The following is a 26,624-nucleotide window of genomic DNA, read 5'->3' on the forward strand; positions in this document are numbered from 1 at the left end:
CCGCCAGCCTACAGCTCACATACCCGCAAGGGCAGGTTCTGCCTTGGCCCCGCCTCCACCCACCGCCTCACCCACTCGGTTCTGGCAAAAGACGCGGGGAGGGAAGCTGGAGTGGGTTGAATCCCTCTCTCTAAGAGACCTGTGGGCCCACCTCTGTGCCTGGAAGAATCTAGTGCATTTCAGATGAAAATATCGCGGGACCCTTTTCATAGGCCAGGCGCAGTGCTGGGCAGCCTTCTGTGGTTCAGCCCCAGTGTGACTGTCCTGTATTTTACCAGCACCTAGCTTACATTGCAAAGGTAACATTTTTTTTTTTAATTTTTTTTTAACGTTTATTTATTTTTGAGACGGAGAGAGACAGAGCATGAGCAGGGGAGGGGCAGAGAGAGAGGGAGACACAGAATCTGAAGCAGGCTCCAGGCTCTGAGCAGTCAGCACAGAGCCCCATGTGGGGCTCGAACTTGGAACCGTGAAATCATGACCTGAGTCAAAGTCCGACCCTTGCTCAACCGAGTGAGCCACCCAGGCGCCCCTATAATATTTTTTTTTTTAAGTAAACAAAACAACAGCATGCAGAACGCTTGCCAAATGACCAAGGTTTCTATTTTGATGCGGTATGTATGTAATTATATCCTGCTGGGTCCCCAAGAGGACTTAAGACAGAAATGCATACCAGGCCGTGTGACTAAAAGAAAAATGCTATAGTCCAATCACTCAAACCAGGTAAGTCCAAAAAGGGTAGAAAGAAATGCCCCGAGGATTTACGATTACAGATGACGGCTTTCTGAAAACGGCTAGAAAAGGGATCCTCTGCTTTCCCGGACAAATCACATCGGTAAAGCATTGTGCTTACCATGTGCCTGCAGTAAAAAGTCACTGCTTACACAAGGCTGTCACATCCATCACCCTTCTCAATTTAACCCCTGTGACCATGCTGGAAGGGAAGCGTTGGCCGGAAGGGAAGCATTGGCGAAGCGACGACGTGTTTGCTGTTTTTCAGCTTGATCAGCCAGAGAAGCTCTAACACCAGCTCTGCCTGGCATTGCCAGGCTGTGGTCCCCGGGTGTCTAGACCCAGAGCCAAGCAGGATGTTCGTTGCTGCCCTGAGGGGCAGACAAGAAATGACCCTGGAGAGCTGATGGGTGGCCGGGCCTGTGCCCATCTCTCACTCCGGGTGCTGTCTGGGGTCCCCCTGAAGGTAGGTCTCTTCTCCCCCAGTGGGTGGCTGTTTCATCATGACAATTTTTGCCACCGGGACGTGCCCTCCACTTCTCCTTGGCTGTGGGCCCGTTGGCAGGTTCTCAGGTAATCGAATCACCTCTCTGCTTGGTGACTCCAGCCACTCCCCGCACCTCCATTGTCACCTTGGCCAGCAGGCAACTTGTCCCCCGTGGGAGGAGCTCCGAGTGGCCCACAGGGGACGCAAGTGCTTCTGGCGGATCCTGTTGTCATAGGTGAGCCTTCTGAGAGATGTTCTTTGGAAGACCGATCAAGCCAGCTTTGCATCCTGGTCCGATGACAACAGTGCCTTTGGCCAAGAGGCGGGGGGCTCTGCGAAGAAGGAAGTCAGAGGATTTCTGACACCCTACCTGAGTGCTGGTGCCTAGCAGCCACTATTAGCTCCCGAGGAAGGCGACTGCATGCTGGTCATTTTGCTACTCCTCGAGTTTCGCACAGGGCTGCTCAGAGTGGGTACGATTCATTGACCGGCTGAGTGAATGGTCGCCTGGAGTGGCGGGACGGTTTTGTCGTCCCGCGGGCACTAACCGAGGGGTCGGCTCACAATTGATACTCAAAACCCGTCTGATGGAGAAAGGAACGAATGAGTTTCATTATGCCCTTCAAAGCTCAGAACAATGGCGGGCCTTCAGTGTTGGTCGGTCTCATTTTTACATGAGACAGGTGAACTTCAGGGCCGTGTGACAGACCCAGAGGGACTGGAGCCAGATTTGCTGGCTGCGTAGCCCTTCCTCTGCCCCGCTGCCCGGTGTCAGGGAGAGCCCAGGTTAGTGAGAATGAAAGAGACACAGAAGAGGCAGAAAGGAAGTCAGGAAGGACCAGACAGTGGAACAAGGACAGAAGTCAAGGATGGGGTCCCGTTGGCTTCAGCTTGACCGTGGTGCCGAGAACGTGCTTCCCTGGCGTGGACCAGAGCAAAAGGCCCACAGACTCGAGAGGCCGTGGATTTCTTCTCAGTTGTTCTCTGAACCGTCTGGACGCCTTCAAGAGACAGCACAGCGTACTGGTTAAAAGATGAACTCCAGAGCCTGGCTCTGACTCCTGCTGTGTGACCTTGGACATGCTGCTTAACCTCTCTGTGCCTCAGTACCCTCACTTGTAAAACTGTAGATGACAGGGACGTCTGGGTGACTCAGTCCTTGGTTGAGCGTCTGACTCTTGATTTCGGCTCAGGTCACCATCCCAGGGTTGGGGGATCGAGTCCCGCGTCGTGCTATATGCTGAGCATGGAACCTGCTTAACGTTCTCTCTGTGTTTTCTCCATCTGCTCCTGTCCTCTCCCCTTCTCGCTCTCTAAAAATTGTAGATGATGATGGCACCCGTCTCGTGAGGCTGGTTTAAGAATTAAGTGAGTTGGCACATGTGAAGTCCTTCGAACAGTGCCCCAGAACGTCATACTTCCAGAGTAAGTGTTAGGAATTATCATCGGAAGGGAAGCTTTTGTACTTTGAGAAGTCTTTCTGTGATTACTAGGTTTTACATTAATATTCAGTTTAGCCAAGTCACAAGGGCAAGCTCTATACTCGACGGACAGATCTTTGTATTTGCCATGGAATGATGACTGGGTCCAAGACTTCACTTCCCTGGAATGAAGTTCTACGTCACTTAGGCTCAGCCACAACATTTGCTTTAGTCAAATGGTTGTTAGCAAAGGCTGAGATGTGTTTGTGCGGATCGGCTTTATCTCCTGAGTTCCAGGGATCTGCGGTTAGAAGGACGTGAGTTATTGTCCCTTCAGCCTTGGCTCTGGAAGAAAACCCAGGAAGCAGAACCTGACGGAACCCGTGGCCTGGAGCCAACCCAGCTGGCCCGCAGTCGAGAGCAGAGTCCCCCAGCTGAGCCCAGCCTAGATTTCTGAACCACAGTTAATCTTTGAACCTCTGAGCCTGAGACTAAATGCTTGTGTAAGCTTTGTTGGGGTGGTCTGTTATACAACAGTATTGTAGCAAAAGTCAACTAAGACATATTTCTATCAAGAAATCTAGTAAGGGGGCGCCTGGGTGGCTCAGTCGGTGAAGCGTCCGACTTCGGCTCAGGTCATGATCTCACAGTCCGTGAGTTCGAGCCCCGCGTCGGGCTCTGTGCTGACAGCTCAGAGCCTGGAGCCTGCTTCGGATTCTGTGTCTCCCTCTCTCTCTGCCCCTCCCCTGCTCATGCTCTGGCTCTCTCTGTCTCAAAAATTAATAAAAACATGAAAAAAAATTAAAAGAAGGAAATTCAGTAAGTTTTAGCCCTGAGTTTCAAGGGAAACATTGATTAATATTTAAACTTCTTCTCACAAAGAAAGACAGATACCATATGTTTTCACTCTTATGTGGATCCTGAGAAACTTAACAGAAGACCATGGGGGAGAGGAAGGGGTGGGGGGTGGGGGGAGAGGGAGGGAGCCAAACCATAAGAGACTCTTAAAAACTGAGAATAAACTGAGGGATGATGGGGGGCGGGAGGGAGGGGAACGTGGGTGATGGGCACTGAGGAGGGCACCTGTTGGGATGAGCACTGGGTGTTGTATGGAAACCAATTTGACAATAAATTTCATATTTAAAAAAGATAAAATTAAAATAAAATAAATTAAATTAAATTAAATTAAATTAAATTAAATTAAATTAAATTAAAAAATAAAGAAAGAAAGGAATGCCCAAAGAAACTCAATCATTTAACTGGACTCCAGGTCATAGAGTGTACTGCAAATATACAAAACTAGCTAACTTAAAAAAAAAAATAATAATAAATAAATAAAAATAAACTTCCTTAAACAAGGGGTACCTGGGCGATTCAGTCGGTTAAGCATCCAACATCGTTTCAGGTTGTGATCTCATGGTTCGTGGGATCGAGCCCTACGTCGGGCTCTGTGCTGGCAGTGTGGAGCCTGCTTGGGATATTCTCTCTCTCTCTCTCTCTCTCTCTCTCCCCCTCTCTCTGCCCCTCCCCTGCTCATGCTCCCATGCGCTCTCAGAGTAAATAAAGAAACTTTAAAAAGTGCTCAGAACACTTACGTTAGCCTACAGTTGGGGAAAATCATCTAACACAAAGCCTATTTTATAACAAAGTGTGGAATATCTCCTGTAATTTATTGAATACCACGCTGAAGGTGAATGACAGAATGGCTGTATGGGGACAGAATGGTTATGGGTTACTGGCTGTGTTTACCCTCGAGATCAGATGGCCGACTGGGATCCCCCGCTGCTGGGCATCGCAAGAGAGCGTTGTGCTGCAGATTTGCTGGCCTGGGCGAAGATCAAAACTCAAAATCTGAAGTACGATTTCTACTGAATGCATATCGCTTTTGCACCACTGTAAAGGCAAACAACCGTAAGTCAAACCATCTAAGTCAGGGACCGTCTGTAGTTGCATTCTTTTTTTTTTAATTTTTTTTTAATGTTTGTTTATTCTTGAGAAAGAGAGACAGAATGTGAGAGGGGGAGGGGCAGAGAGAGAGGGAGACGCAGAATCCAAAGCCCCGCGTCGGGCTCCAAGCTGTCAACGCAGAGCCCGATGCGGGGCTCGAACCCACCAACCTCGAGATCATGACCTGAGCTGAGGTCGGACCTGAGTTTAACCGACTGAGCCACCAGGTGCCCCTGTAGTTGCATTTTTAAAGGCACCATATTTATATTCATTTTTTTTTCTCTTTTCCTTACTTCATCTGTCTGCTCAGACAAGCCAAACTTCTCCAAGTAATTTAACTCCCCAGGAAAAACTCATCAATTAAACCGATAAAATAGAGTAAATCTCATGTTCTCTTAAAACATCCCAACACTTTATAAACGCATTTCAGTCTCATACGTTTCTCTTAAGCATCACGAGTCTGGAATCAAAGATCCGATTGTTTGCTAACACACAAATCATTCCTGAACATGAGCCCCAAAATACGGTACGGATACAATAGGTTTGATGTATTTTATTCTCCCTGTATTTAGCTCAACTAGCCAGGCGTTAAAATAAACTTCGTTACTAAGAAAACTAGTTCAGTCTACTCAGAAATAACTAGGGTGACCATGGCTCCGCGGGCTAAGTTGTTTATCAGCTGGAAATTCTTTACTGGAATACAAGACTTGCCCGCTCCCTGATTTAAATAAACACTCAGCCAGCTGGGATTTGTAAATCCGTATCCTATAATTAGGGAATTCTCATAGGACCTATCCCTTTAGGTCCACGCTACACCATTATCTACTCCTTGCATTAAACTTGCCGATACTGGGGCGCCTGGGTGGCTCAGTCGGTTGAGTGTCCGACTTCAGCTCAGGTCACGATCTCACGGTCCGTGAGTTCGAGCCCCGCGTCGGGGTCTGGGCTGATGGCCCAGAGCCTGGAGCCCGCTTCCGATTCTGTGTCTCCCTCTCTCTCTGCTCCTCCCCCGTTCATGCTCTGTCTCTGTCTCAAAAATAAATAAACGTTAAAAAAAAAATTAAAAAAAAATTCGCCGATACTGAAAAAAATTTAAAAATAAGCAAAAAAAGAAAATAGGAAAAAAAAAACTGAGTATGCTGAAGTCTTCACTCTCACCAAGACTGCTTCTAATTCTTTTCTTTTGTTTTTACTGAGGCATAGCTGATACACAATGTTGCATCAGTTTCGGGTGCTGCACCTGTTACCCCGCAACACTGTTACAATATCTCTGAGTCTATCACCCGCTTTGTAGCTTTCACCCCCAAAGATTTCATCTAATTTCCTCCCTGCTTGGATGGAAGTTGCATGTTTCATTGTATTAAGGAGCAGCAAATTGAGGTAGTCAGGGGATAAGCTTCCCTTGCTGCTTTCTGAGAACATTCTCCCTCTCTCCAGGCGTAAATGTGCCTGAATGTACCTCCAGGGCTGTGTGCGGCATCACAGGACACACAGAAAAAAGCATGGCCTTGGGCGGAGATGAGACCCGTGGCTGAAGCAAGAGAGCACAAGAGCTCAGCGGCCCTGATCTCAAGAACATCATTCTAGACTTCCCTCTGATACTCCCTTCTAGAGTAAACAAGGAATGAGATCTTCCTCGGAAACAAAGAAAGACCCAGGTGGGGGGGACGGATTCCACAATTCCCTCAACATCATTTTTTTTCCTTGAGAGCAAGCACCCGGTTCTAACTCGGGCTCAGAATGCCCAGAATTGTTTGGAATCTGCACCAACTTACTTTTACGTCTCAACGCGAGGAGGTGTTCAGACACAGACATTTGTGTCTGGGTGGGTAGGAGATCAACAGTTGAACCTGTAGGCTGAGGAGAGCAGATGTTGGCCTGTTGAGGGCTGAGTGACAGGGAATTCTCTCTCTTTGTCAGCAAGCTGGGCCATCAATCCTCTCCTGCCTTCAGACTCGGACTCAGACCGGAACTCCCGCCATCTTCTACCCTGGTTCTCAGGCCTTCAGACTTGGACTGGAACTATCCCCTCAGCTCTCCTGGGTCTCCAGCTTGCCGGCTGCACAGATCTTACACTTCTCAGCATCATTGTTCACATGAAAGGGGCGTCTGGATGGCTCAGTCGGTTATGCGTCTGACTAGTCTTTGCAGTCCGTGGGTTCGAGCCCCACGTCGGGCTCCGTGCTGACAGCTCAGAGCCTGGAGCCTGCTTCAGATTCTGGGTCTCCCTCTGTCTGCTCCTCCCCTGCTCGTGCTGTCTCTGGCTGTCTCTCAAAAATAAGGAAACATTAAAAAAAATAATCACATGAGACAACTCCTTATAATAAGTCTATCTGCAGAGAGGGCACTTGGATGGCTCAGTCGGTTAAGCATTCAACTTCAGCTCAGGTCATGATCTCACTGTTCGTAGGTTCGAGCCCCACATCGGGCTCTCTGCTGTCAGCACAGAACCCGGCTTCGGATCCTCTGTGCCCCCATCTCCCTGCTCCTCCCTCTCTCTCTCAAAAATAAACATTAAAAAAAATAAGTCTATCTACAGATATATATAGATATATAGATATATATATATATATATATATATATATATATATAGCTTATTGGGGGGTTTTTTGTTTTGTTTTTTGTTTGTTTATTTCTGCTTTTCTGGTGAGCCCTTGACTATTACAGAGTCCTGGCTTGGAACATCCACTTTTAGGAAGTGGATTTAAAACATGGGTACTCCTCTCTCCGCACCAGACTCTGCTCCACAGCTTGGCCTGGGGCTGGGAAGGAGCTTGGAGGAAGTGACACCGGTAAATGACACAGGGAGGCAAGTGACACAGGTAGCACCTGCCCCTCTCTCCCCATTAGAGGAGCCACACTGCCTTAGTCTTTCTGCCGTGAAGAGAGCCGGTAGCAAGGACAGTGAAGGAGGAAAACAGCGTGAGTTCGGATCCTCAGTGACACTGGTGAGCCACTGAAACCTCCAAGGAGCAGGTGCCCCGGCTTCTGGTAAAGCTGTAACCTTTCCTCAAGCCTCGCTGCTTAAATTCTTTGAGCCGGGCGTTACTTGTGGCTGAAGAAACCCTTATATCTTCATCTTGCTACGACCCTGGAGTTTGCCCAACGCTTGGCTTCACGCTTCGAGGTGACACCCTAGACCCGGAGTAAAGGACAAAGAGGCACTTAGGAAAGTCCACAGTTGCCGGCTGGAGGTATTGGCATCGGCAGAGCGGGGATGGCAGGCCCCTAAGCCAAGAAGCAAGGGACCCGCTCCTGAGTGAGGCCCCCGCTGTGTCCTTCTGTGTGTGTCCTTGAGAAGGTCACTTCGCCCCTTGGGTCTCGGCTTCTACTCCCTCCTCTTGCCTCATAACTTCCCGACAGCATGTTGAGACCCTGAGAGTCTCCACTGTCTCCTCCCACCAACGCCAGGGTTAGGATAAAGAATGAATTTTCGCTCACATACGTATGAACTTTTTGCAGGTGACTCAAAGGTAAAAAGTGGACTCAATACCCGAGGTGTCAGAAAGACCAGAGGAAACCTGGCTCTATCTAGTAATGACTGAGCCCGTTCTGATGAGATCGGCAGGGGGAAGTGTCCAGAGGGTAAATGCGCTCAGATCCAAACCACTGATGCTCCGTTCAGGGGCTCAGAGCTTAACCACACTGGCTGTGAACAAGATGGGGGAGTTGGTATCATCTCTCCAGCAGGAGTCAAGGGTGAGACGTGGTGGGGTCCTTCCTCCTACCTCTGGGGAAAGTCTCCACTTGTTCCCTGGGTCCTTCCCTGCCCCCCTTCTCAGGACCTTGCCCTACCAATCCTCCTCCTCTACCCCTGTACCTTGACCTTCTCCCTCTCTACTGGACGCTTACAGGTAATATTTAAACACGTCCATGCTTCTCTCTTTAGGTATTTATCCAAGGGATACAGGTGTGCTGTTTCGAAGGGACACATGCCCCCCCCCCCATGTTGATAGCAGCGCTATTGACAATAGCCAAAGTATGGAAAGATCCCAAATGTCCATCGATGGATGAATGGATAAAGAAGATGTATATACACACACACACACACACACACACACACACACACACACAATGTAGTATTACTCGGCAATCAAGAAGAACGAAATCTTGCCATTTGCAACTACGTAGATGGAACCGGAGGGTATTATGCTAAGTGAAATTAGAGAAAGACAAAAATCATATGACTTCACTCATATGAGAACTTTAAGAGACAAAACAGAGGAACATAAGGGAAGGGAAACAAAAATCATATAAAAACAGGGAGGGGGACACAACAGAAGAGACTCATAAATATGGAGGACAAACTGAGGGTTGCTGGAGAGGTTGTGGGAGGGGGGATGAACTAAATGGATAAGGGGCACTAAGGAGTCTACTCCTGAAATCATTGTTACACCAGATGCTAACTAACTTGGAGGTAAATTAAAATATGAAATTAAAAAAAAAAAAAAAAAACAGGAAAACGAAATTCTCCCCAGTTTTTTCTTAAAAAATAAAAACAGGGCGCCTGGGTGGCTCAGTCGGTTAAGCGTCCAACTTCAGCTCAGGTCACGAGCTCGCTGTCCGTGAGTTTGAGCCCCGCGTCGGGCTCTGGGCTGATGGCTCGGAGCTTGGAGCCTGCTTCCGATTCTGTGTCTCCCTCTCTCTCTGCCCCTCCCCCGTTCATGCTCTGTCTCTCTCTGTCTCAAAAATAAATAAACGTTAAAATTAAAAAAAAAAATGCTTTAAAAAAAAGGCTGGTGATGGATAAAAGCCCAGAGGATAGAGAAAGGGGTCTCCCGGTCCTAAAGCCTGTTGGCTCGGATAGACGAGCACAGAATTTTTTTCTTTTTTCTTCTCTTTTCTTTCTTTCTTTTTTTTTTTTTTCCAGTCCCGGCAACGATTTTAATCAGGTTTTTCTGGTTAAACGTGAATAGCAATATGGCATGCGTTCCGGGTGTGTAAATGAGCGATCTTTATTGGGCCAAGAGCATTTTTTTTTTAAGCAGCGCCCTGCGCCCTCCCAATCAGCCATTTCAAGGGACCCCTCAGCGGGCATTGCTGATAAATTCTGCAAAGCAGTTGGGTTCAATCTGTGTCTGGAACCTTACAACCCGACGAGTGCAAAAGCACATGGAGTTGTTCCTTGCGTACATTCTGTTTGGATGGTGAAACTCCCGTGACAGGCGAACAGGAAAACAAAAGTGAAAGAAACAAGACGAGGGGTTCTGCACGCCTGACTGGAACAGGAAAGACTGGGGGTATTTTTCTCGTCTCGTCGTGGGCAGGACCGTCCTTTTCCCGTTTCTAGGCTTGAGAGCCGAGGTTCGCAGCCGGGAGCCAGTCGATTCTGCAGGGTCCCTGTTGGGGCACCGCTTGCAGCCGAAGGAAAAGTTCTCCGACGCTTGGACGGAGCGGACGTGCAGGGCTGTCTCGGCCAGCGAATCAGCCGCAGCAGCCAACGGCACCAGGTCTTTCTTTCGTGTTCGCCGGGTGTAAACATCAAAGAGTGCGAAAGCATGGGAGGGAAACACTAAGAGCCTCCGGACGTAGACCAAGCACACATCTGATGTTTACGGGGAAAGCACGCAGGGAAGATGTGCGGTTCCAAGGACTGCTGGGCTATCACGGTGGGGCTGGTCCCTAACTGGCTCCGGGAGGCTCTCGGGGCTCTGGCCCTCCTAGGGCTATCGCGTTCGACGGCTGCGAGACCAGAACATCGCTGACGTTTCAGCAATTACCCCGTTCACCTTCCCAGGCCTTATTACCATGCACTCTCTAGAAATAACTCCACGCAGAGCAAATACCGGGAGCGTGGTATTGAGTGAACCAGCCACAATTACCATCAAAGCGGCACAGGAGGGTCTCGTCTGTGTTTAGAACCCTTCACCCAGTACCCAGGGGACCCCCCTTCTCCCCCGCACGCCGCCACCACCGGCTCCCAACTTCTGCTGTGCCAAGGCCCAGAATGACCTCCCCCTCCAAAGGACACCCTAATGGCCTTGTCCGCCTGTAATCTGACTCCGCAGAGAATACTACCCAGTTGTGTTAGTCCAGTAGCGAATTCGAAGGCTCCCTGCAGACCCAGGTGGGCAGGTAATCCGCGTCTAGAACTTGTTTGCAGTTCACTGTGAGCGTACTTTTGACCTTTATACTTTATAAAGGGGTTTCATTCAACCGGGTGACACTGTGTAAACCTCAGGGTACCTGATACAGTAGGGCTGAGTCGGGTGCTTGGTGGCACTGTTATAAGTCCCAGGTCTGGACGCAGCAGGACTAAGTAGAGGTGGTGAGCCTCAGTGGAGTTCTGCCTTGGCCTTCAGATTGAAGCACAAGTAAAGTTCTGGGAGCTTCTGACCACGCTCCTTCATCTAGCATAGATTCAGTAAACAAGGGTCTGAGCTGCCCCGTTATTCAGTGTTGTAGAGACACTTAGCTTATATACACGATCTCAGGAGCCCAAGTTCCTTCCAGCATTCGGGCACTTACAAGGAAGCTGCTGGAACCCCAGCCAATCTGTCCACCTACCGGATGACAGGGAGGAGATACACTGAGTATCTGTGAGGAATTGAAATCCTCCCCAAGAGGGGCGCCTGGGTGGCTCAGTCAGTTGAGCATCTGACTTCGGCTCAGGTCGTGACCTCACGGTTTGCGGGTTCAAGCCCTGCCCTGGGCTCCGTGCTGACAGCTCAGAGCCTGGAGCCTGCTTCCGATTCTGCGTCTCTTTCTCTCTCTCTCTGCCCCTCTCCCACTCTCCATCTCTCTCGCGCAAAAAGAAATAAGCACTCAAAATATATTTTAAAAAATAAACATTAAAAACAGTTTTAATAAAAATAAAGAAATAAAGTAAAAAAAAATCTTCTCCAAGAAATAGAGACTCTCAAAAGTGTGGCGGGAACAGCTTAGAAATCGTATTTAGCTTGTATAACAAGAAACCCAGAGGAAGGTCATCCAGAGCTGGGCTGGTGGCTTTACACCAGGGACCCAGGCTCGTCGATACCTCATTGGCCAGAATCAAGTCACATGACCGCCCCTACCTTAAGGTAGGCTGGGAAATGTGGTCCTCTGGCTGAACTCACTGACACCCTGAATATATCAAGAGCCTATGATGAAAAAAGAAAAGGAGAACGACTATTGGAAGACACCCAGCAGTCCCTGCCATACCCAGAAATGACTTTGTCCCTTGGACTTGGGGTGCACACAGCACGGAAGAGGTAGGAACCTACACTAATTTCCTCAATGGGAAATGCCTACTTGTTGCCCAAGGCAGGGCTTGAATTTTGACCTCACCCTTTTCCTATAAGGCCAAGTATATAAATTTCCTTGATTAATAGACTAAGTTTGCAATGCATACCTGTCACAGCTCCTCGCTGACAAACTAATATACAAACGGGTTCAAAACAGGTAGTTCCTGAATAACTGCAAAAGAGGCAACTGTAAGAAGACACCCTAGGGGCGCCTGGCTGGCTCAATCAGAAGAGTATACAACTCTTGATCTCCGGGTTGTGATTCAAGCTCCACACTGAGTGTAGACATTGCTAAAAATAAATAAATAAACTTAAAAAAAAATTTTTTTTTAATTTTAGTCTTTATTTATTTGACAGAGAGAGAGGAGGGAGGGAGGCACAGAATCTGAAGCAGGCTCTAGGCTCCGAGCTGTCAGCACAGAGCCTGACACGGGGCTCGAACCCGCGAACCGTGAGATCATGACCTGAGCTGAAGTCAGATGCTTAACCGACTCAGCCACCCAGGTGCCCCCAAATACTATAAAGCATAAAAGGAAACCCAGCACCATGAGGGACAGCAGATGCAACCAGTTGTGAACTAGAAAGAGGAAGACAATTTTTTAATTAAAAAAAAAAATTTGGGGGGCACCTGGGTGGCTCAGTCGGTTGAGCGTCTGACTTCGGCTCAGGTCATGATCTCACAGCCTGTGGTTTCGAGCCCCGCATCGGGCTCTGTGCTGACAGCTCGGAGCCTGGAGCCTGTTTCAGATTCTGTGTCTCCCTCTTTCTCTGACCCTCCCCTGTTCATGCTCTCTCTCTGTCTCAAAAATAAATAAATGTTAAAAAAAAAAAAATTTAAAAAAAAATTTTTTTTAAAGTAGGTTCCACACCCAATGTGGGGCTCGAACTCAACAACCCTAAGATCAAGAGTCACATGCTCTACTGACTGAGCAAACCAGGCAGCGCTAGAAATAGGAAGACAATTTAGAACAGACTTTAAAATAAGTATATTTGCATTTTTCAAAGAAGATAAAGAAGACATTGAATCCTTACGATAAAGCCAGAACATCATGGAAAAAACAACAGGCAGATTTGGAAACGATTCCAATAGAAAGCATAAGTGGGAAAAGCCATCAAAATGAAAGCCAGTGGAGAGAGAAAAACAATTTGGACTCAGCCGGAAAGAGATTCCATGAACTGGAGACTGAAGACAGACCTGAAGAAATTCCCGAAAATGCTGCATAGAGAGTTAAAGAACTTGAAAGAAACTGCAAAGTAGGTTCAGCGGCATGAGGGTTAAGGAAGAAAATCCAGAAGGCATCAGATGGGAATTCTATTAGAAAAGAATAGCAAAGGGGCGCCTGGGTGGCTCAGTCTGTTAAGCATCTACCTTCGGCTCAGGTCATGATATTACAGTCCGTGAGTTCGAGCCCCGCGTCCGGCTCTGTGCTGACAGCTTGGAGCCTGGAGCCTGTTTCAGATTCTGTGTCTCCCTCTCTCTCTCTGCCCCTCCCCCATTCATGCTCTGTGTCTCTCTCAAAAACAAATCAAAAAATAAAATAAAATAAAATATGTACTTGAGTGAAGGAAAATATACCCAGAAGGAAGTTAGTGGAATGCAAAGAGATACAGGAAGATTAGAAACCAATAAAATAGGAGAACTGGGATTGGCTCAGTCGGTAGAGCATGTGACCCTTGGTCGCAAGGATGTGCGTTCAAGCCCCATGTTGGGCGTAGGGCCTACTTAAAATTAAAATCAATAAAACAAATTGGTGTGTCTAGAAAATAATGAATGACATGTAAATATTTGTAAATTGAAATATCAGAAAGCAAGAGCATAAGATACGAAGAAGGAAAGTTTAGCATATAGTAAAAAAAAAAAAAAAAAAAAAAAAAAAAGATGCTAAGACACTTGTCTTGCTCAGAAGGAGAGACATTTTGATGAGTCAACATTAGATTTTGGTGGACAAAGAATAAGGATGGGGCACCTGGGTGGCTGAGTTGGTTAAGCTTCCAACTCTTGATTTTGGTTCAGGTCATGATCTCACGGTTTGTGAGTTCGAGCCCCGCGTCGGGCTCTGTGCTGACAGCTCAGAGCCTGGAGCCTGCTTTGAATTGCGTGTCTCCCTCTCTCTCTGCTGCCCCTCCCCCACTTGTGCCTTGTCTCTCTCCCTCAAAAATAAGTAAACGTTTAAAAAAAATTTTTTTTTAAAGAGAAAGAAGACAGATCAGCCTTGGTAATGGGAGCCCTTGCATAGCTGCATCCCTGCCATTATGTCTATTCTGCTCATGGGCCCACTGGTGAGCACTACAGTGGGGAGGGGGAGGATGGAAGGACAGAGGCTGCCTGACATCCACTGAATGACTTAGTGTATCCACCCGGCTGTTGAGCGCCTCTGGGGCGGATGCTCTCTGATGGTTATTGATGGAAAACACAAACCTAAGCACACTAATGCCTGCCCCCATGGATCCATGCACACATGACTTCTCCAGACCTCCTCTCTCCAGCCTTTCAACTCCGCTCCTTCCAAGCCCAAGACCATTCAGCTGAGAGAGCCAGTCTTCATTATTCAGAAGCTCACGTGTGTCTTAACCTCTGACCACTTTTCCATCCATACTAATTTAATGACTATGTGAGGACTCAGGAAAAAACTAGGATGCTGCCAGGAAGATACAGCCTGTATCAGTTAGCTGTTGCTGCATAACAAACAGCTCCAAATTGTAATGGCTTCAAACAGTAAGCATTTCTATTTCTCATGATATTGTGGGTTGATAGGGCAGCTCTTCTGGTCTGGACTGGGGCTGGATGATCTAAGAGAGCTAAGAGAGCTTCACCTGCATGCCTGATCACTGGCAGGCTGAGTGGTCTAAGGAATCCTTGGCTGCAACTGCTCTTCTCTGCTCCATCTGGTCTGTCAGTTTCCAGCAGTTTTCTTCCCGTATGGCAGAGGGTTCCTAAGTTCAGCGAGAGACGGCCAACCCTTCTCAAGTCTCTCCTTTCATCACTTTTGCTGATGTACCATTGCATAGAGAAAGGCACCTGGCTAAGAGCAGATGAGAAGGGAGAGAAATAGACTCTATCTCTTGAAGGGAGGGTAGTCACAATGCAAAGGGGCGTGCCTACAGCCACTGATGGAATTTGTGGTCATTACTGCAATCGACCACAAGGCTTTAGCACAAAGACTAAACCCAGGGGATGGCTGTCACACCCTTTTTTCGGCTGCTGAAAGGATTAAGCTGGTGCCTGTAGATCCATTCAGCTAGACAAAAGAGTTCCTAGAATGATTAACCGTAAACCCACAGAAGCCTGATAGCCGCTCTTAAGTATCTGAAATTAAGTCTAGAGAGAAATGCAGGAAAGAATTGTGGGTGGGGCGCCTGGGTGGCTCAGGCAGGTTAAGCATTGGACTCAGGGTTTTGGCTGAGGTCCTGATCCACTCTTGTTTTGGTTTCGGCTCAGATCACACATGATCTTGTGGTTTTGGTTTGTGGGTTTGAGCCCAGCGTCCGGCTCTGCCTGCTGGCGGCACAGAGCCTGCTTGGGATTCTCTCTCTCTCTCCCTCCCCCTGCCCCTCCCCGATTCACGTTGTCTGGATCTCTCAAAATAAATAAACTTAAAAAAAAAAAAAAGAATTGTGGGCATTGCTTTTGATCCATGAAGTTGTCTGAAATGAAAGACCTAGAAACTATCCAGTTTTGAGAGAACTACGTTGGCAGACTGTCCCCCACTCGGACTGAAAGGTTCTGGAGATACAAAAGGACCTCTGTGCCCCCAATTTTCTACAGACAGAAAGGCGGCTTAAGAAAGCTTCTCCACCACTGGGGCGCCTGGGTGGCGCAGTCGGTTGAGCGTCCGACTTCAGCCAGGTCACGGTCTCGCGGTCCGTGAGTTCGAGCCCCGCGTCAGGCTCTGGGCTGATGGCTCGGAGCCTGGAGCCTGTTTCCGATTCTGTGTCTCCCTCTCTCTCTGCCCCTCCCCCGTTCATGCTCTGTCTCTCTCTGTCCCAAAAACAAATAAAAAACGTTGAAAAAAAAAAAAAAAGAAAGCTTCTCCACCAACACAGAGGGCATATTTTCAACGCCCTCTTGCAATGTGACCAAGGAGGAAGGCGAGAAAGGAAGGACCTGGTGAGTACTGAGGGGGATCTAACAGGAAGGATGCTCAGGTAGTAAACGCTCCACTGAGGTTCTTTGCTACACTCCTTGTATTTGTCTTCTTAGGACCTTTTAACACCGTTGACCGTTCCGTCTTTCCAGATATCTAGTCCTCTTTGGGCTTCTACTGAGCCACATCCTTCAGATTTCCCTCCTACATCCCTGCCAGGTGCTTTCTAGTCTCCTTTCCTGGCTCTTCTTCTGCTCAAAGCACCTTCAAGGTCATTCCTGAGCCTCCCCTCTCCAGCTATACAGGACCCAACACCATGGCATTGAAGACCATCTCTGGGCCGGCGACCATCAAATAAATCTGTATCTCGGCCATTTCCCTACACTCCAGACTCCCCAGTGTTCTGCAATCCGGTTCTGACGCTAACCACCCGGGCTTAGCACACACATTCCACAGGTTTAAAAGCACAGTCGCCAAAACCTTCGCTTCACAAGCCAAATTCAGGGGTACCCAGACCACCCACACTCTGACCAACTAGGTACACATTCAGGGGTTACCATTGCCCCCCTCTTTCAGATTTGATAATTTGCTAGAATGACTCACAAAATTCAGGAAACTCTATATACTTCTTATCACAGTTTTGTTACAGAGGATGCAAATCAGAACCAGTCAAATGGAAAGACATACAGTGAGGGGCTTGGAAAGGTCTTAAGTGCGGAATTTCTTCGTCCTCTCCCCACGGAATCAGGACACTACCCTCTCAGCACGTTACTGTGTTGACCAACCAGAAAGTTCAATGAGCCCTGGGTATGCAGAATTTTCACTGAGGTCTTATTACATAGGTAGGATGGATTGATACATTAATCATGTGGTTGAATTCATGATTTGGCCTCCCCTGCCTGGAGGTGAGGCTCAAAATTCCAACCGTCTAATCCCATTTGCTCTTTCTAGCCAGTCCCCATCTGAGCCATCTTGATGTGAAATATTGGGGTCCAGGAGTGAACAGTTAAGGAAAAATTCTTTTGGGGCGCCTGGGTGGCTCAGTCGGTTAAGCATCTGACTTCGGCTCAGGTCATGATCTCACTTATTGTGAGTTCGAGCCCCGCGTCGGGCTCTGTACTGACAGCTCAGAGCCTGGAGCCTGCTTCGGATTCTGTGTCTCCCTCTCTCTCCGCCCCTCCCCCACTAGCGCTCTGTCTCTGTCTCTCTCTCAAAAATAAACAAAAAAAAAAAAGAATTTTTTATTAAAAAAAAATTTTTTTTTTTTATGCGCTGTCAGCACAGAGCCCGACGCGGGGCTCGAACTCACAAACCGCGAGATCATGACCTGAGCCAAGACGACGCTTAACGGACTGAGCCAGCCAGGCGCCCCTTCAAAGGGATTTTCATTTTTTTTTTCAATTTTTTTAATGTCTGTTTACTTTTGAAGGAGAGAGACACACAGTGTGGGGGTGGTGGGGCAGAGAGAGAGGGAGACACAGAATCTGAAGCAGAATCGGAAGCAGGCTCCAGGCTCCGAGCTGTCAGCACAGAGCCCGATGCGGGGCTCGAACCCACAAACCGCGAGATCATGACCTGAGCCAAAGTCAGACGCTCAACCGACTGAGCCACCCAGGCGCCCCAAGGGATTTTCATACGTTAAAGAAGACTTACAGGGTCCTGGAGGTGAGGCGAATGTCAGGTTGAGGTCGTCTTTTGCCTGGAGCAAAGCATTAACACCCAGGCAGCTGAGTTCCTGGGGGAAGGTCACCCTGCCTGTCTCCAGTACTTGTCAAGGGCTGCAAGTTTCATTTTTTTTTTCTGTATTTCTTATGCCTTTGCTTTCCACGTCAGTCTCACACTAACTCAGGAATGGCCCAGGACTCACAAAGAAAATCCCGTCACTTGGGAAATCCCAAGGACTTAGGGATACCTCCCCGGAACCACAGCCAAAGACCAGCCAAATTCTTCATTCTACACCACTTGCACATCCAGCTATCTCCTTGACACAGCTAATTGCCTACCTGACATTCGAGAGTCTAGAAGGCATCGCAAGCTTCACATACTGAAAACAAATCGGAATTTTCCCCACACTGGATCGTCCCCCCCCCCCCCCCCCCGGTCTTCCTGGATTCAGGAAATGACATGCTCTTTCAACAAGGTTCTTGAGACAAAAATCTGGGGATCGTCCTTTATTCTTTCCTCCCCCTACTCCCTGGTATCTGACCTAGCAGCAAGTCCCAAGCCACGCGACAGACCTGTTCACATCGCCTCATTGTCACAGGTGCTACTCTGGCCCACAACACCATCGCTTGTTTCCGGTCTGGTTTACGCAAGTGTCCCAGCCGGTCTCTTTGCGTCTTCTCCTGCTTTCCAGGCCATTCTTCACATCGCAGGGTGAATCGGGTGATGAGACTCCCCTGCTTAAAAACCGTCCAGTGTCTCTCACTGACTCGGAATAAGGCTTCCTAGCATGGCCTGGGTGATCTGATCTCTGGCTGTTTCTCAGACTTCAGCTTCTATTTTCCCACCACCCTTACTCCACTCCAGGCCCACAGGCCTTATCTCATTTTTTCAAGCACATCGAGTTCCTTTCCCCCTGCAGCCTTTATACCAGCTGTTCCCCGGCCTGGAATATTCTTCTTCCAGGTCACACGGCTGCCCCTTTCTGGTCACTCAGGCCTCAATTTAATGTCACCTCCCAGGACGTGCGGGTACTCTTGATATTAATGTGTTTCCCTAATCATACCCTGTTTATTTTTGGATAGCACTTACCACTACCAGATAGTTATTTCTTCTTCTTCTTCTTTTTAATGTTTTTATATATTTTTGAGAAGAGAGAGACAAAGCATGAGCAGGGGAGGGGAAAGAGAAAGAGGGAGACACAGAATCAGAATCCGAAGCAGGCTCCAGGCTCTGAGCTGTCAGCACAGAGCCCGATGCGGGGCTCAAACTCACGGACTGTGAGATCATGACCTGAGCTGAAGTCAGACACTCAACCCACAGAGCCACCCAGGTGCCCCCCGGATATTTACGTCTTAATCACTTTCTCTGTTTATTACTTCCTCGCCTCCTGCAGAATGGAAGCATCAGGAGAGTGGAGATCTCATTTATTTTGCACTATCCTATGTCCTCAGTACCAGTGCAAAGGCTGGAACATAATAAGCATTCGATAAATGAGTGAAATTAGCTGAGTTATTCTCCCCCAACTTGAGGCGGGGCTAGTTTGCCCGGAATAAGGGACGTTTTTGTTCTGGAACAACATATATTAATGGATTAATCGGCTAAGGCCATTATAACAAAATGCCATCAACCGGGTGTCCTAAAGAAAGTTCTTTTCTCACAGTTCTGGAGCCTGGAAGTGTGAGATCAGGGTACGGGGATAGTCAGGTTCCTGTGACAGCTTTCGGCCTGGCTAGCAGACAGCTACTCTCTCACTGCGTGATCACATCACGTCTCATTAGGGCACTTATCCCATCTTAAGGTCCCCTGTCTCATGCCATCATCTAAACCTAACTACTTCCCCCCAAAGCCCCGGCTCCAAACACCATCACATTGGAGGTTAGGGCTTCCTTTTAGAGAGGACACAATTCAGTCCATAACTTTGCTTTTTTCTGTCCTCTTGTTTTCCTGCAAGACCTATGTATCTCACCGATATCTTGGTGGTTTGTGATCCCCCCCAAAAAAGAATGTTTTGGGCAACTGAGAAAGGACCTGGGTGTCTTGAACTTCTTTGATATTTACTTGGGCTTTCGATCTCCGGCTGTATTGTATCCTTTGTCATTATTCCACCCTATGTGAGTATACTTTGCTGAGTCCTTCCGATCTGACCTTGGGAATTGCTGCTTCTCCTTCCTGCCGAGCCACCTGTTTGGCCTCTTCCGCTTCTGTGAACTCCTTCCCGAAGGTCAGATGCGTCTAAGGGGACAGAGGGAGCGCGAGATGAGGCGGTGGGATTGTTCAGGCAGCGCTGCCGCGCGGGGCCCCCGTGGCCGCTGGAAGGAAGGGGCCAGGAATGGCTCTAGCAGCTGGAGGCCTCTGTGAGGCCAGAACGTCCTTCCACCTCCACATCCGGGTCCAAACCGAGGGCACACCCCGGAAGCCTCGGCTGCCTCGACGGCTCCCGGACGTCCTTCTGTCGCCCTCGGCGAGATCTGAAGCAGACAACCACCCGTGGGCACCAGAAGGCACCTACTCAAGTGACCACCTCCCAAGGGGAGGAGGCTGCGGGTTGTAAGACCCCCGTCCTCCGACTAGGGCCCAACCTTTGATGGCCTGTTGGAAGCCCCCAGAGAGGCCAGATGGAAAACTGAGCCCCTGAGAGCGAAGGAGGCAGCCGGTTCTCAGGCATTCAAGGGCGTGATGCTCTCCGCTTATGGATTAACCATCCCCGTCTTTCGCACGGAAGCCCCACCACCAAACAGGAAGAAAATGAGAGAGAAACTTTCCAAATCATGATTTTGCAAATCATAGTATTCCCTATGTGTGAGTGGTTCTTAGTGAAGAATTTAAAAGAAAGAGAAGGTAGGCAAATCTATTGCTTAGGGTGAGCATTTAAATTTCTGATTATCCAAGGCCTCCCCTAACAACATGCATAATTGAGACTTGGCTAAAATAAACATCCCTGATGATAGTGCAAACAGTCATAGATGGGTAGACGATTCTTAATGCCTAGCTTATAGCAACTTACGGGCCAATCTAATTTTTTTTATTTTTTTTTAATGTTTATTTACTTGTGAGAGAGAGACAGAGACAGACAGCGTGTGAGCGAGGAAGGGGCAGAGAGAGACGGAGCCAGAGAACCTGAAGCAGGCTCCAGGCTCTGAGCTGTCAGCACAGAGCCCGACGCGGGGCTCGAACTCACAAACGGTGAGATCATGACCCGAACCAAAGTCAGACTTAACCGACTGAGCCACCCAGGCGCCCCTGACCGATCTAATTTTTTATTAAAGGGGGAGATAGCATTTGTTTTTCTATCAAATTCCATTTGCTTCGTTTCTTCCTTCCATTCTCCTAACTTCTGCTTTTTTTAATTTAATCTCTTCACAACTTCCACCAAAGACTAAATCTTGGCCCCTCTTCTAGAATCTTTGACACCTTTAACCCCCCAAACTACACCTGTTCTGTTCTATCTGCCCAGTTTCTAGACTTTTGTTCAAAGTCTGAGGAAGAAAATCCCATCCTGAGAAATGAAAAGCGAGGCATATTTAAAAAAAAATCGGGGCGCCTGGGTGGCTCAGTTGGTTAAGCGTCCGACTTCAGCTCACGTCACGATCTCGTGGTCCGTGAGTTCGAGCCCCGCATCCGGCTCTGGGCTGAGGGCTCAGAGCCTGGAGCCTGCTTCCGATTCTGTGTCTCCCTCTCTCTCTGCCCCTCCCCGATTCATGCTCTGTCTCTCTCTGTCTCAAAAATAAAAATAAACATTAAAAAAAAATTTAATAAAAAAAAAATTCTCTCTAGAAGGGCCAGAGGAGGGCAGCAAATTTCCCATAAAACCTGAAGTGTTTTTATATTTTATTTTATTTGATTTTCATACATATGGATTTTTGTGGTCAGCCTGGATTGTGCCCTGTACAGAAGGAAGAGAGCTTGGCAAATAGTCTGAACTCTTCTAGCAGTAATGCTACATACACTCTAGGGATAAAACTGAAAACTGAAATAGACCCATTGTAACAAAGCCTGAAACCATGCCTCAGCAAGACAGGGTTATCTATCAGTAACTTAACTTCCTGCCAGAACAAAATGTAATATTCTTTTTTCTTTTTTAATTTTTTTTTAACGTTTTATTTATTTTTGAGACAGGGAGAGACAGAGCATGAACAGGGGAGGGTCAGAGAGAGGGAGACACAGAATCTGAAACAGGCTCCAGGCTCTGAGCTGTCAGCACAGAGCCCGACGCGGGGCTCGAACTCACGGACCGCGAGATCGTGACCTGAGCTGAAGTCGGACGCTTAACCGACCGAGCCACCCAGGCGCCCCGCTTTTTTTTTTTTTTTAACGTTTTATTTATTTTTGAGACAGAGAGAGACAGAGCATGAACAGGGGAGGGTCAGAGAAAGGGAGAAAAATGTAATATTCTTTATGGGAAGATAAAGTAATTCAGAACCTCTACAACATAGTACCACAATGTCCAACATGCAATAAAAAATTACTGGACATGAAAAGAAGGAAAATGCAACCAATAATCTGCAGACAAAAGAGCCAATAGAAGAAACTTCTTCCTTTTGTTTGTAGCTACTTCAGACAATTTCTAACTCCATGATAACCTAGAGCTCTCTTTTTACACTCTGAGCGAACTCCTTAACAACTTTATACCTGGTTCACATGGTATTTTTAAATTATTATTGAGGTATATTTGATAGACAACATTATATTTGTTTCAGGTATACAATAGAATGATATCTATCTATCTTTATAGTATATAGTGAAATAATCACCACGCTAAGTCTAGTTAACATCTCTCACCATATATAGTTACACAGTTTTCTTTATCTTTTCTTTTTTTTTCAATATATCAAGTTTATTGTCAAATTGGTTTCCATTTTTTCTTTATCTTTTCAACCACTGGTGGACACTTAGGTCATTTCCACCTTTGGCTGTTGTAAATAATGCTGCCTGGGTAGCTCAGTCGGTTAAGAGTCTGACTTCAGCTCAGGTCATGATCTCACAGTTCATGGTTTGGGCCCCACATCATGCTCTGCACTGGGGGTGTGGAGCCTACTTGGGATTCTCTCTCTCTCTCTCTCTCTCTCTCTCTCTCTCTCATATATATGTGTATATACACATGTGCTCTCTAAATAAAAAAATAAATAAATAAATAGGGGCAACTGGGTGGCTCAGTCGGTTAAGCGTCCACCTTCAGCTCAGGTCATGATCTCACAGTTTGTGAGTTCGAGCCCCACATCAGGCTCTGTGCTGACAACTCAAGAGCCTGGAACTTGCTTCGGGTCTATGTCTCCCTCTCTCTCTCTGCCCTCCCCTGTTTGCACTCTGTCTCTCTCTCTCTCTTTCTCAAAAATAAATAAACATGAAAAATTTTTACAAAAAGAAGCAAAATAAATAAGCTTAGAAAATAAATTTTTTTAAAATTTTTTTAATGTTTATTTATTTTTGAGAGAGACAGAGACAGAATGCGAGTGGGTTAGGGGCAGAGAGAGAGAGGGAGACACAGAATCCGAAGCAGGCTCCAGGCTCCCAGCTGTCAGCACAGAGCCCGACGTGGGGCTCGAACCCACGGAAGGTGAGATCATGACCTGAGCCGAAGTCGGACACTCAACCAACTGAGCCACCCAGGCACCCCAAGCTTAGAAAAATTTTTAAGAGACAGACTGATGCTTGCCAGAAGTGGGGGGTGGGCAAAACGGGTGAAGGGGATCAAAACGTACAAACTTCCATTTTTTAAATAATTTCCAATTATAAAATTAATAAGTCATGAGGATGTAAGGTACAGCATGGTGATTACAGTTAACAATAGTGTGTTGCATATTTTGAAGTTGCTAAGAAAGTAAATCTTAAAGTTCTCATTACAAGAAAAAAATTTTCTAATGGGAAACAATGACATAATGCTTAACATCATCAGCCATCAAAGAAATGCAGATCAAAATCACAGTGAGCTATGACACCCACTAGCATGGCTATTATCAAAAAGACAGACAATAGGGGCGCCTGGGTGGCTGAGTCCGTTAAGCGACCGACTTCGGCTCAGGTCATGATCTCGCGGTCCGTGAGTTCGAGCCCCATGTCGGGCTCTGTGCTGATGGCTCAGAGCCTGGAGCCTGTTTCAGATTCTGTGTCTCCCTCTCTCTCCGCCCCTCCCTTGCTCACGCTCTGTCCCTGTCTCAAAAATAAATAAACATTAAGAAAAAACATTTTTTTTAAATTTATGAATGCATAAACAAAATGCACCGTATGGCATATTCATACAGTGAAATATTGTTTGGGAATAAAAACAATGATGTATTCAAAAGATATAGAAATATCGAATCATTATGCTGTAAACTCGAAACTAACATAACGTTATATGTCAATTACATCTCAAAAAAAAAAAAAAGCACAGGCATACCTCGGAGATATTGTGGCTTTGTGTGCAATAGCATTACGTCTAAAAAAAAAAAAAAAAAGGACACATCTTAATTTTAAAGTGCTTTATTGCAAAAAAAAAAATGCTAACTATCATTAAGCTTTCAGCGGGGTTGTGATCTTTTGCTGGTGGAGGGTTTTGCTTTGAGCCGGACAGCTGGTGACGGATGAGGGTGGCAGCTGCTCAGGGCTGGGGTGGCTGTGGCAATTTCTTAAAATAAGACAGCAAGGAAGCGGGCTGTGTCAACCGACGCTTCCTTTCACGGGTGACTTCTCTGCAGCGTGCCGTGCGGTGTGAGAGCACCATCCCCAACAGAACTTTCGAAATTGTGGAGTCATGGCTTTCAAGCCCTGTTTTATCAATGAAGTTCGTGTGATATTCCAGATCTGGTGTTTGTCGTTTTGACAGTCTTCCCGCCATCTTCGCCGGGAGTCGGGTCCATCTCAGAAGCAACCCCCCTCATCTGTTCAACTTAGTCACGAGATCGCAGCAACGTACTCCCATCTTCTGGCTCCCCTCCTGCTTCTAGTTCTCTTGCTTTTCCACCACGTCTGCAGGGACTTCTTCCACTGAAGTCCTGAGCCCCTCAAAGCCATCCACAAGGGTTGGAATCAAGTTCCTCCAACTCCTGTGAATGCTGATATTTTGACCTCTTCCCGCAAACCACAAATGTTCTTCGTGGCATCTAAACGGTGAATCCTGGGATACCCGGGTGGCTCAGTCGGTTGAGCGTCCGAGTCTTGATTTTTGGCTCAGGTCATGATCTCAAGGTTGTGGGATCAAGCCCTATGTCAGGCTTTTTGCTGAGCATGGTGTCTGCTTAAGATTCTCTCTCTCTCTCTCTCTCTCTCTCTCTCTCTGCCTCTGTTCCTCTCCCCAGCTCGTGCTCTCTCTCTCTAAAAAAAAAAAAAAATTAAATGGCGAAACCTTTCCAGAAGGTTTGCAATTTACTTTGCTCAGATCCATCAAAGGAATCACTATCTAGGAGAGCTGAAACCTCACAAAACGTATTTCTTAAACAACAAGACGTGAAAGTCAAAATGACTCTTTTATCCAAGGGCTGCACAATGGATGTGGTGTTAGCAGACATGAAAAATCATTAATCTCATTGTACATCTCCACCGGAGCTCTTGGGTGACCAGGGTGCATTGTCAAGGGGCAGTAATCTTTTGGAAAGGAACCTTTTTCCTTTCCAACGCAGCAGTTCTTTAAGTGGGCTTAAAATATCCGGGAAACCATGTTGTAAACAGATGTGCTGTCATCCAGGCTTCGTTCCATTTCTACAGCACAGGCTGAGTGAATCTAACGTCATTCTGGTTTTTTCTGTTTTGTTTTGTTTTAGAGAGAGAGCACACAGGAGCAGAGGAAGAGAGAGAGAGAGAGCGAGAGAGAGAGAGAGAGAGAGAGAATCCCGTGCGAGTCGATGGTCAGCACAGAGCCTGACTCGGGGCTCGATCCCACTACCCTGAGATCATGACCTGAGCCGAAATCAAGAGTTGGAGGCTCAACTGACTGAGTCGCCCAGGCGTCCCTTAACATAACTCCTCAGGGCCCGAAGGTTTTCAGAATGATAGGGGAGCACTGGCTTCAGCTGAAAGTCACCAGCTGCGTTAGTCCCTCACAAGAGAGTCACCCTATCCTCTGAAGCTTTGAAGCCTGTTATTGACTTCTCCTCTCTAGCTATGAAAGTCCTCTTCCTCCAAAGAAGGCTGGTTTGCCTCCCATGAACATCTGGAATTGAAAATCTGGTATCAATAATTATCCTAGCTAGATCTCCAGAATCACGCGCTACAGCTTGTACATCAACACGTGCTGCTTCACCTTGGACTTTAATGGTATGGAGAGGACTTCTTCCCCACGAGCCAACCTCTGCTCGCCTCGTATTTTCCTTCCGCAGCTCCCTCACCTCTCTCACCCTGCACAGAACTGAAGAACCTTGGGGCCCTTGCCCTGCATGAGGTTGTGGCTTACGGGAATGTTGTGGCCGGTTTGATCTTCTCTCCAGACCGCTAACACTTTCTCCATTATCGGCAATAAGGCTGTTCCACTTCCTGACTCCCGTGTTGACCGCAGCTGCCACTGTTCATTTCCTTCCAGAGCTTTTCCTCGGCATCCACGACTTGGCTAACTGTTTGGCATGAGAGGCCTGGCTTTCAGCCTATCTCGGCTCTCGGCATGCCTTTCTCGCTGTGCTTAATCATTTCCAGCTTTTGACTTAAAGGGAGGGATGTGAAACTCTCCCTTTCCCGTGAACACTTAGAGGCCACTGTCGGGTTTTTAACGGGACTGACTTCCCTGACGGGTCTCAGGGAATAGGGATGCCTGAGGATTAAGTTCACTGTCTTACATGGGTGCTGTTGGTGGTGCCCTTAAAACAGGCACAGTAAGTGACATCAAAGATCACTGGGCAGACGTCATCGTAACAAACATATATAACCGAAAAAAAGTCTGACGCGTGGCAAGAATTACAAAAAGGTGACACGGAAACACAAAGCGAGCGAGCGCCGTTGGAAAAAATGGCGCCATCGGCTTGCTCACTCCAGGGTTGCCACAAGCTTTCACTGCAAAAAACGTGGCAGCGGGGCCCCTCGGTGGCTCAGTCGGTGAAGCGGCCGACTTCGGCTCAGGTCACGATCTCGCGGTCCGCGAGTTCGAGCCCCGCGTCGG

At 47.5% G+C, this 26,624-nt stretch overlaps 1 protein-coding gene across 1 annotated transcript in view; it reads right to left on the bottom strand.

The window, feature by feature from the left end:
* The window catches only part of B4GALNT2 (beta-1,4-N-acetyl-galactosaminyltransferase 2), a 67,109-nt gene extending 41,127 nt beyond the window's left edge, over positions 1-25,982 (bottom strand). The window contains exon 1 of the mRNA XM_007085839.3: positions 25,873-25,982. Within this exon, the coding sequence (XP_007085901.2) occupies positions 25,873-25,982 (110 nt within the window). The remainder of the gene's footprint in view (positions 1-25,872) is intronic.
* Between the last annotated feature and the right edge of the window lie 642 nt (positions 25,983-26,624).

This window comes from Panthera tigris, chromosome E1 (assembly GCF_018350195.1).
Source record: "Panthera tigris isolate Pti1 chromosome E1, P.tigris_Pti1_mat1.1, whole genome shotgun sequence".
NCBI classification, from domain to species: domain Eukaryota; kingdom Metazoa; phylum Chordata; class Mammalia; order Carnivora; family Felidae; genus Panthera; species Panthera tigris.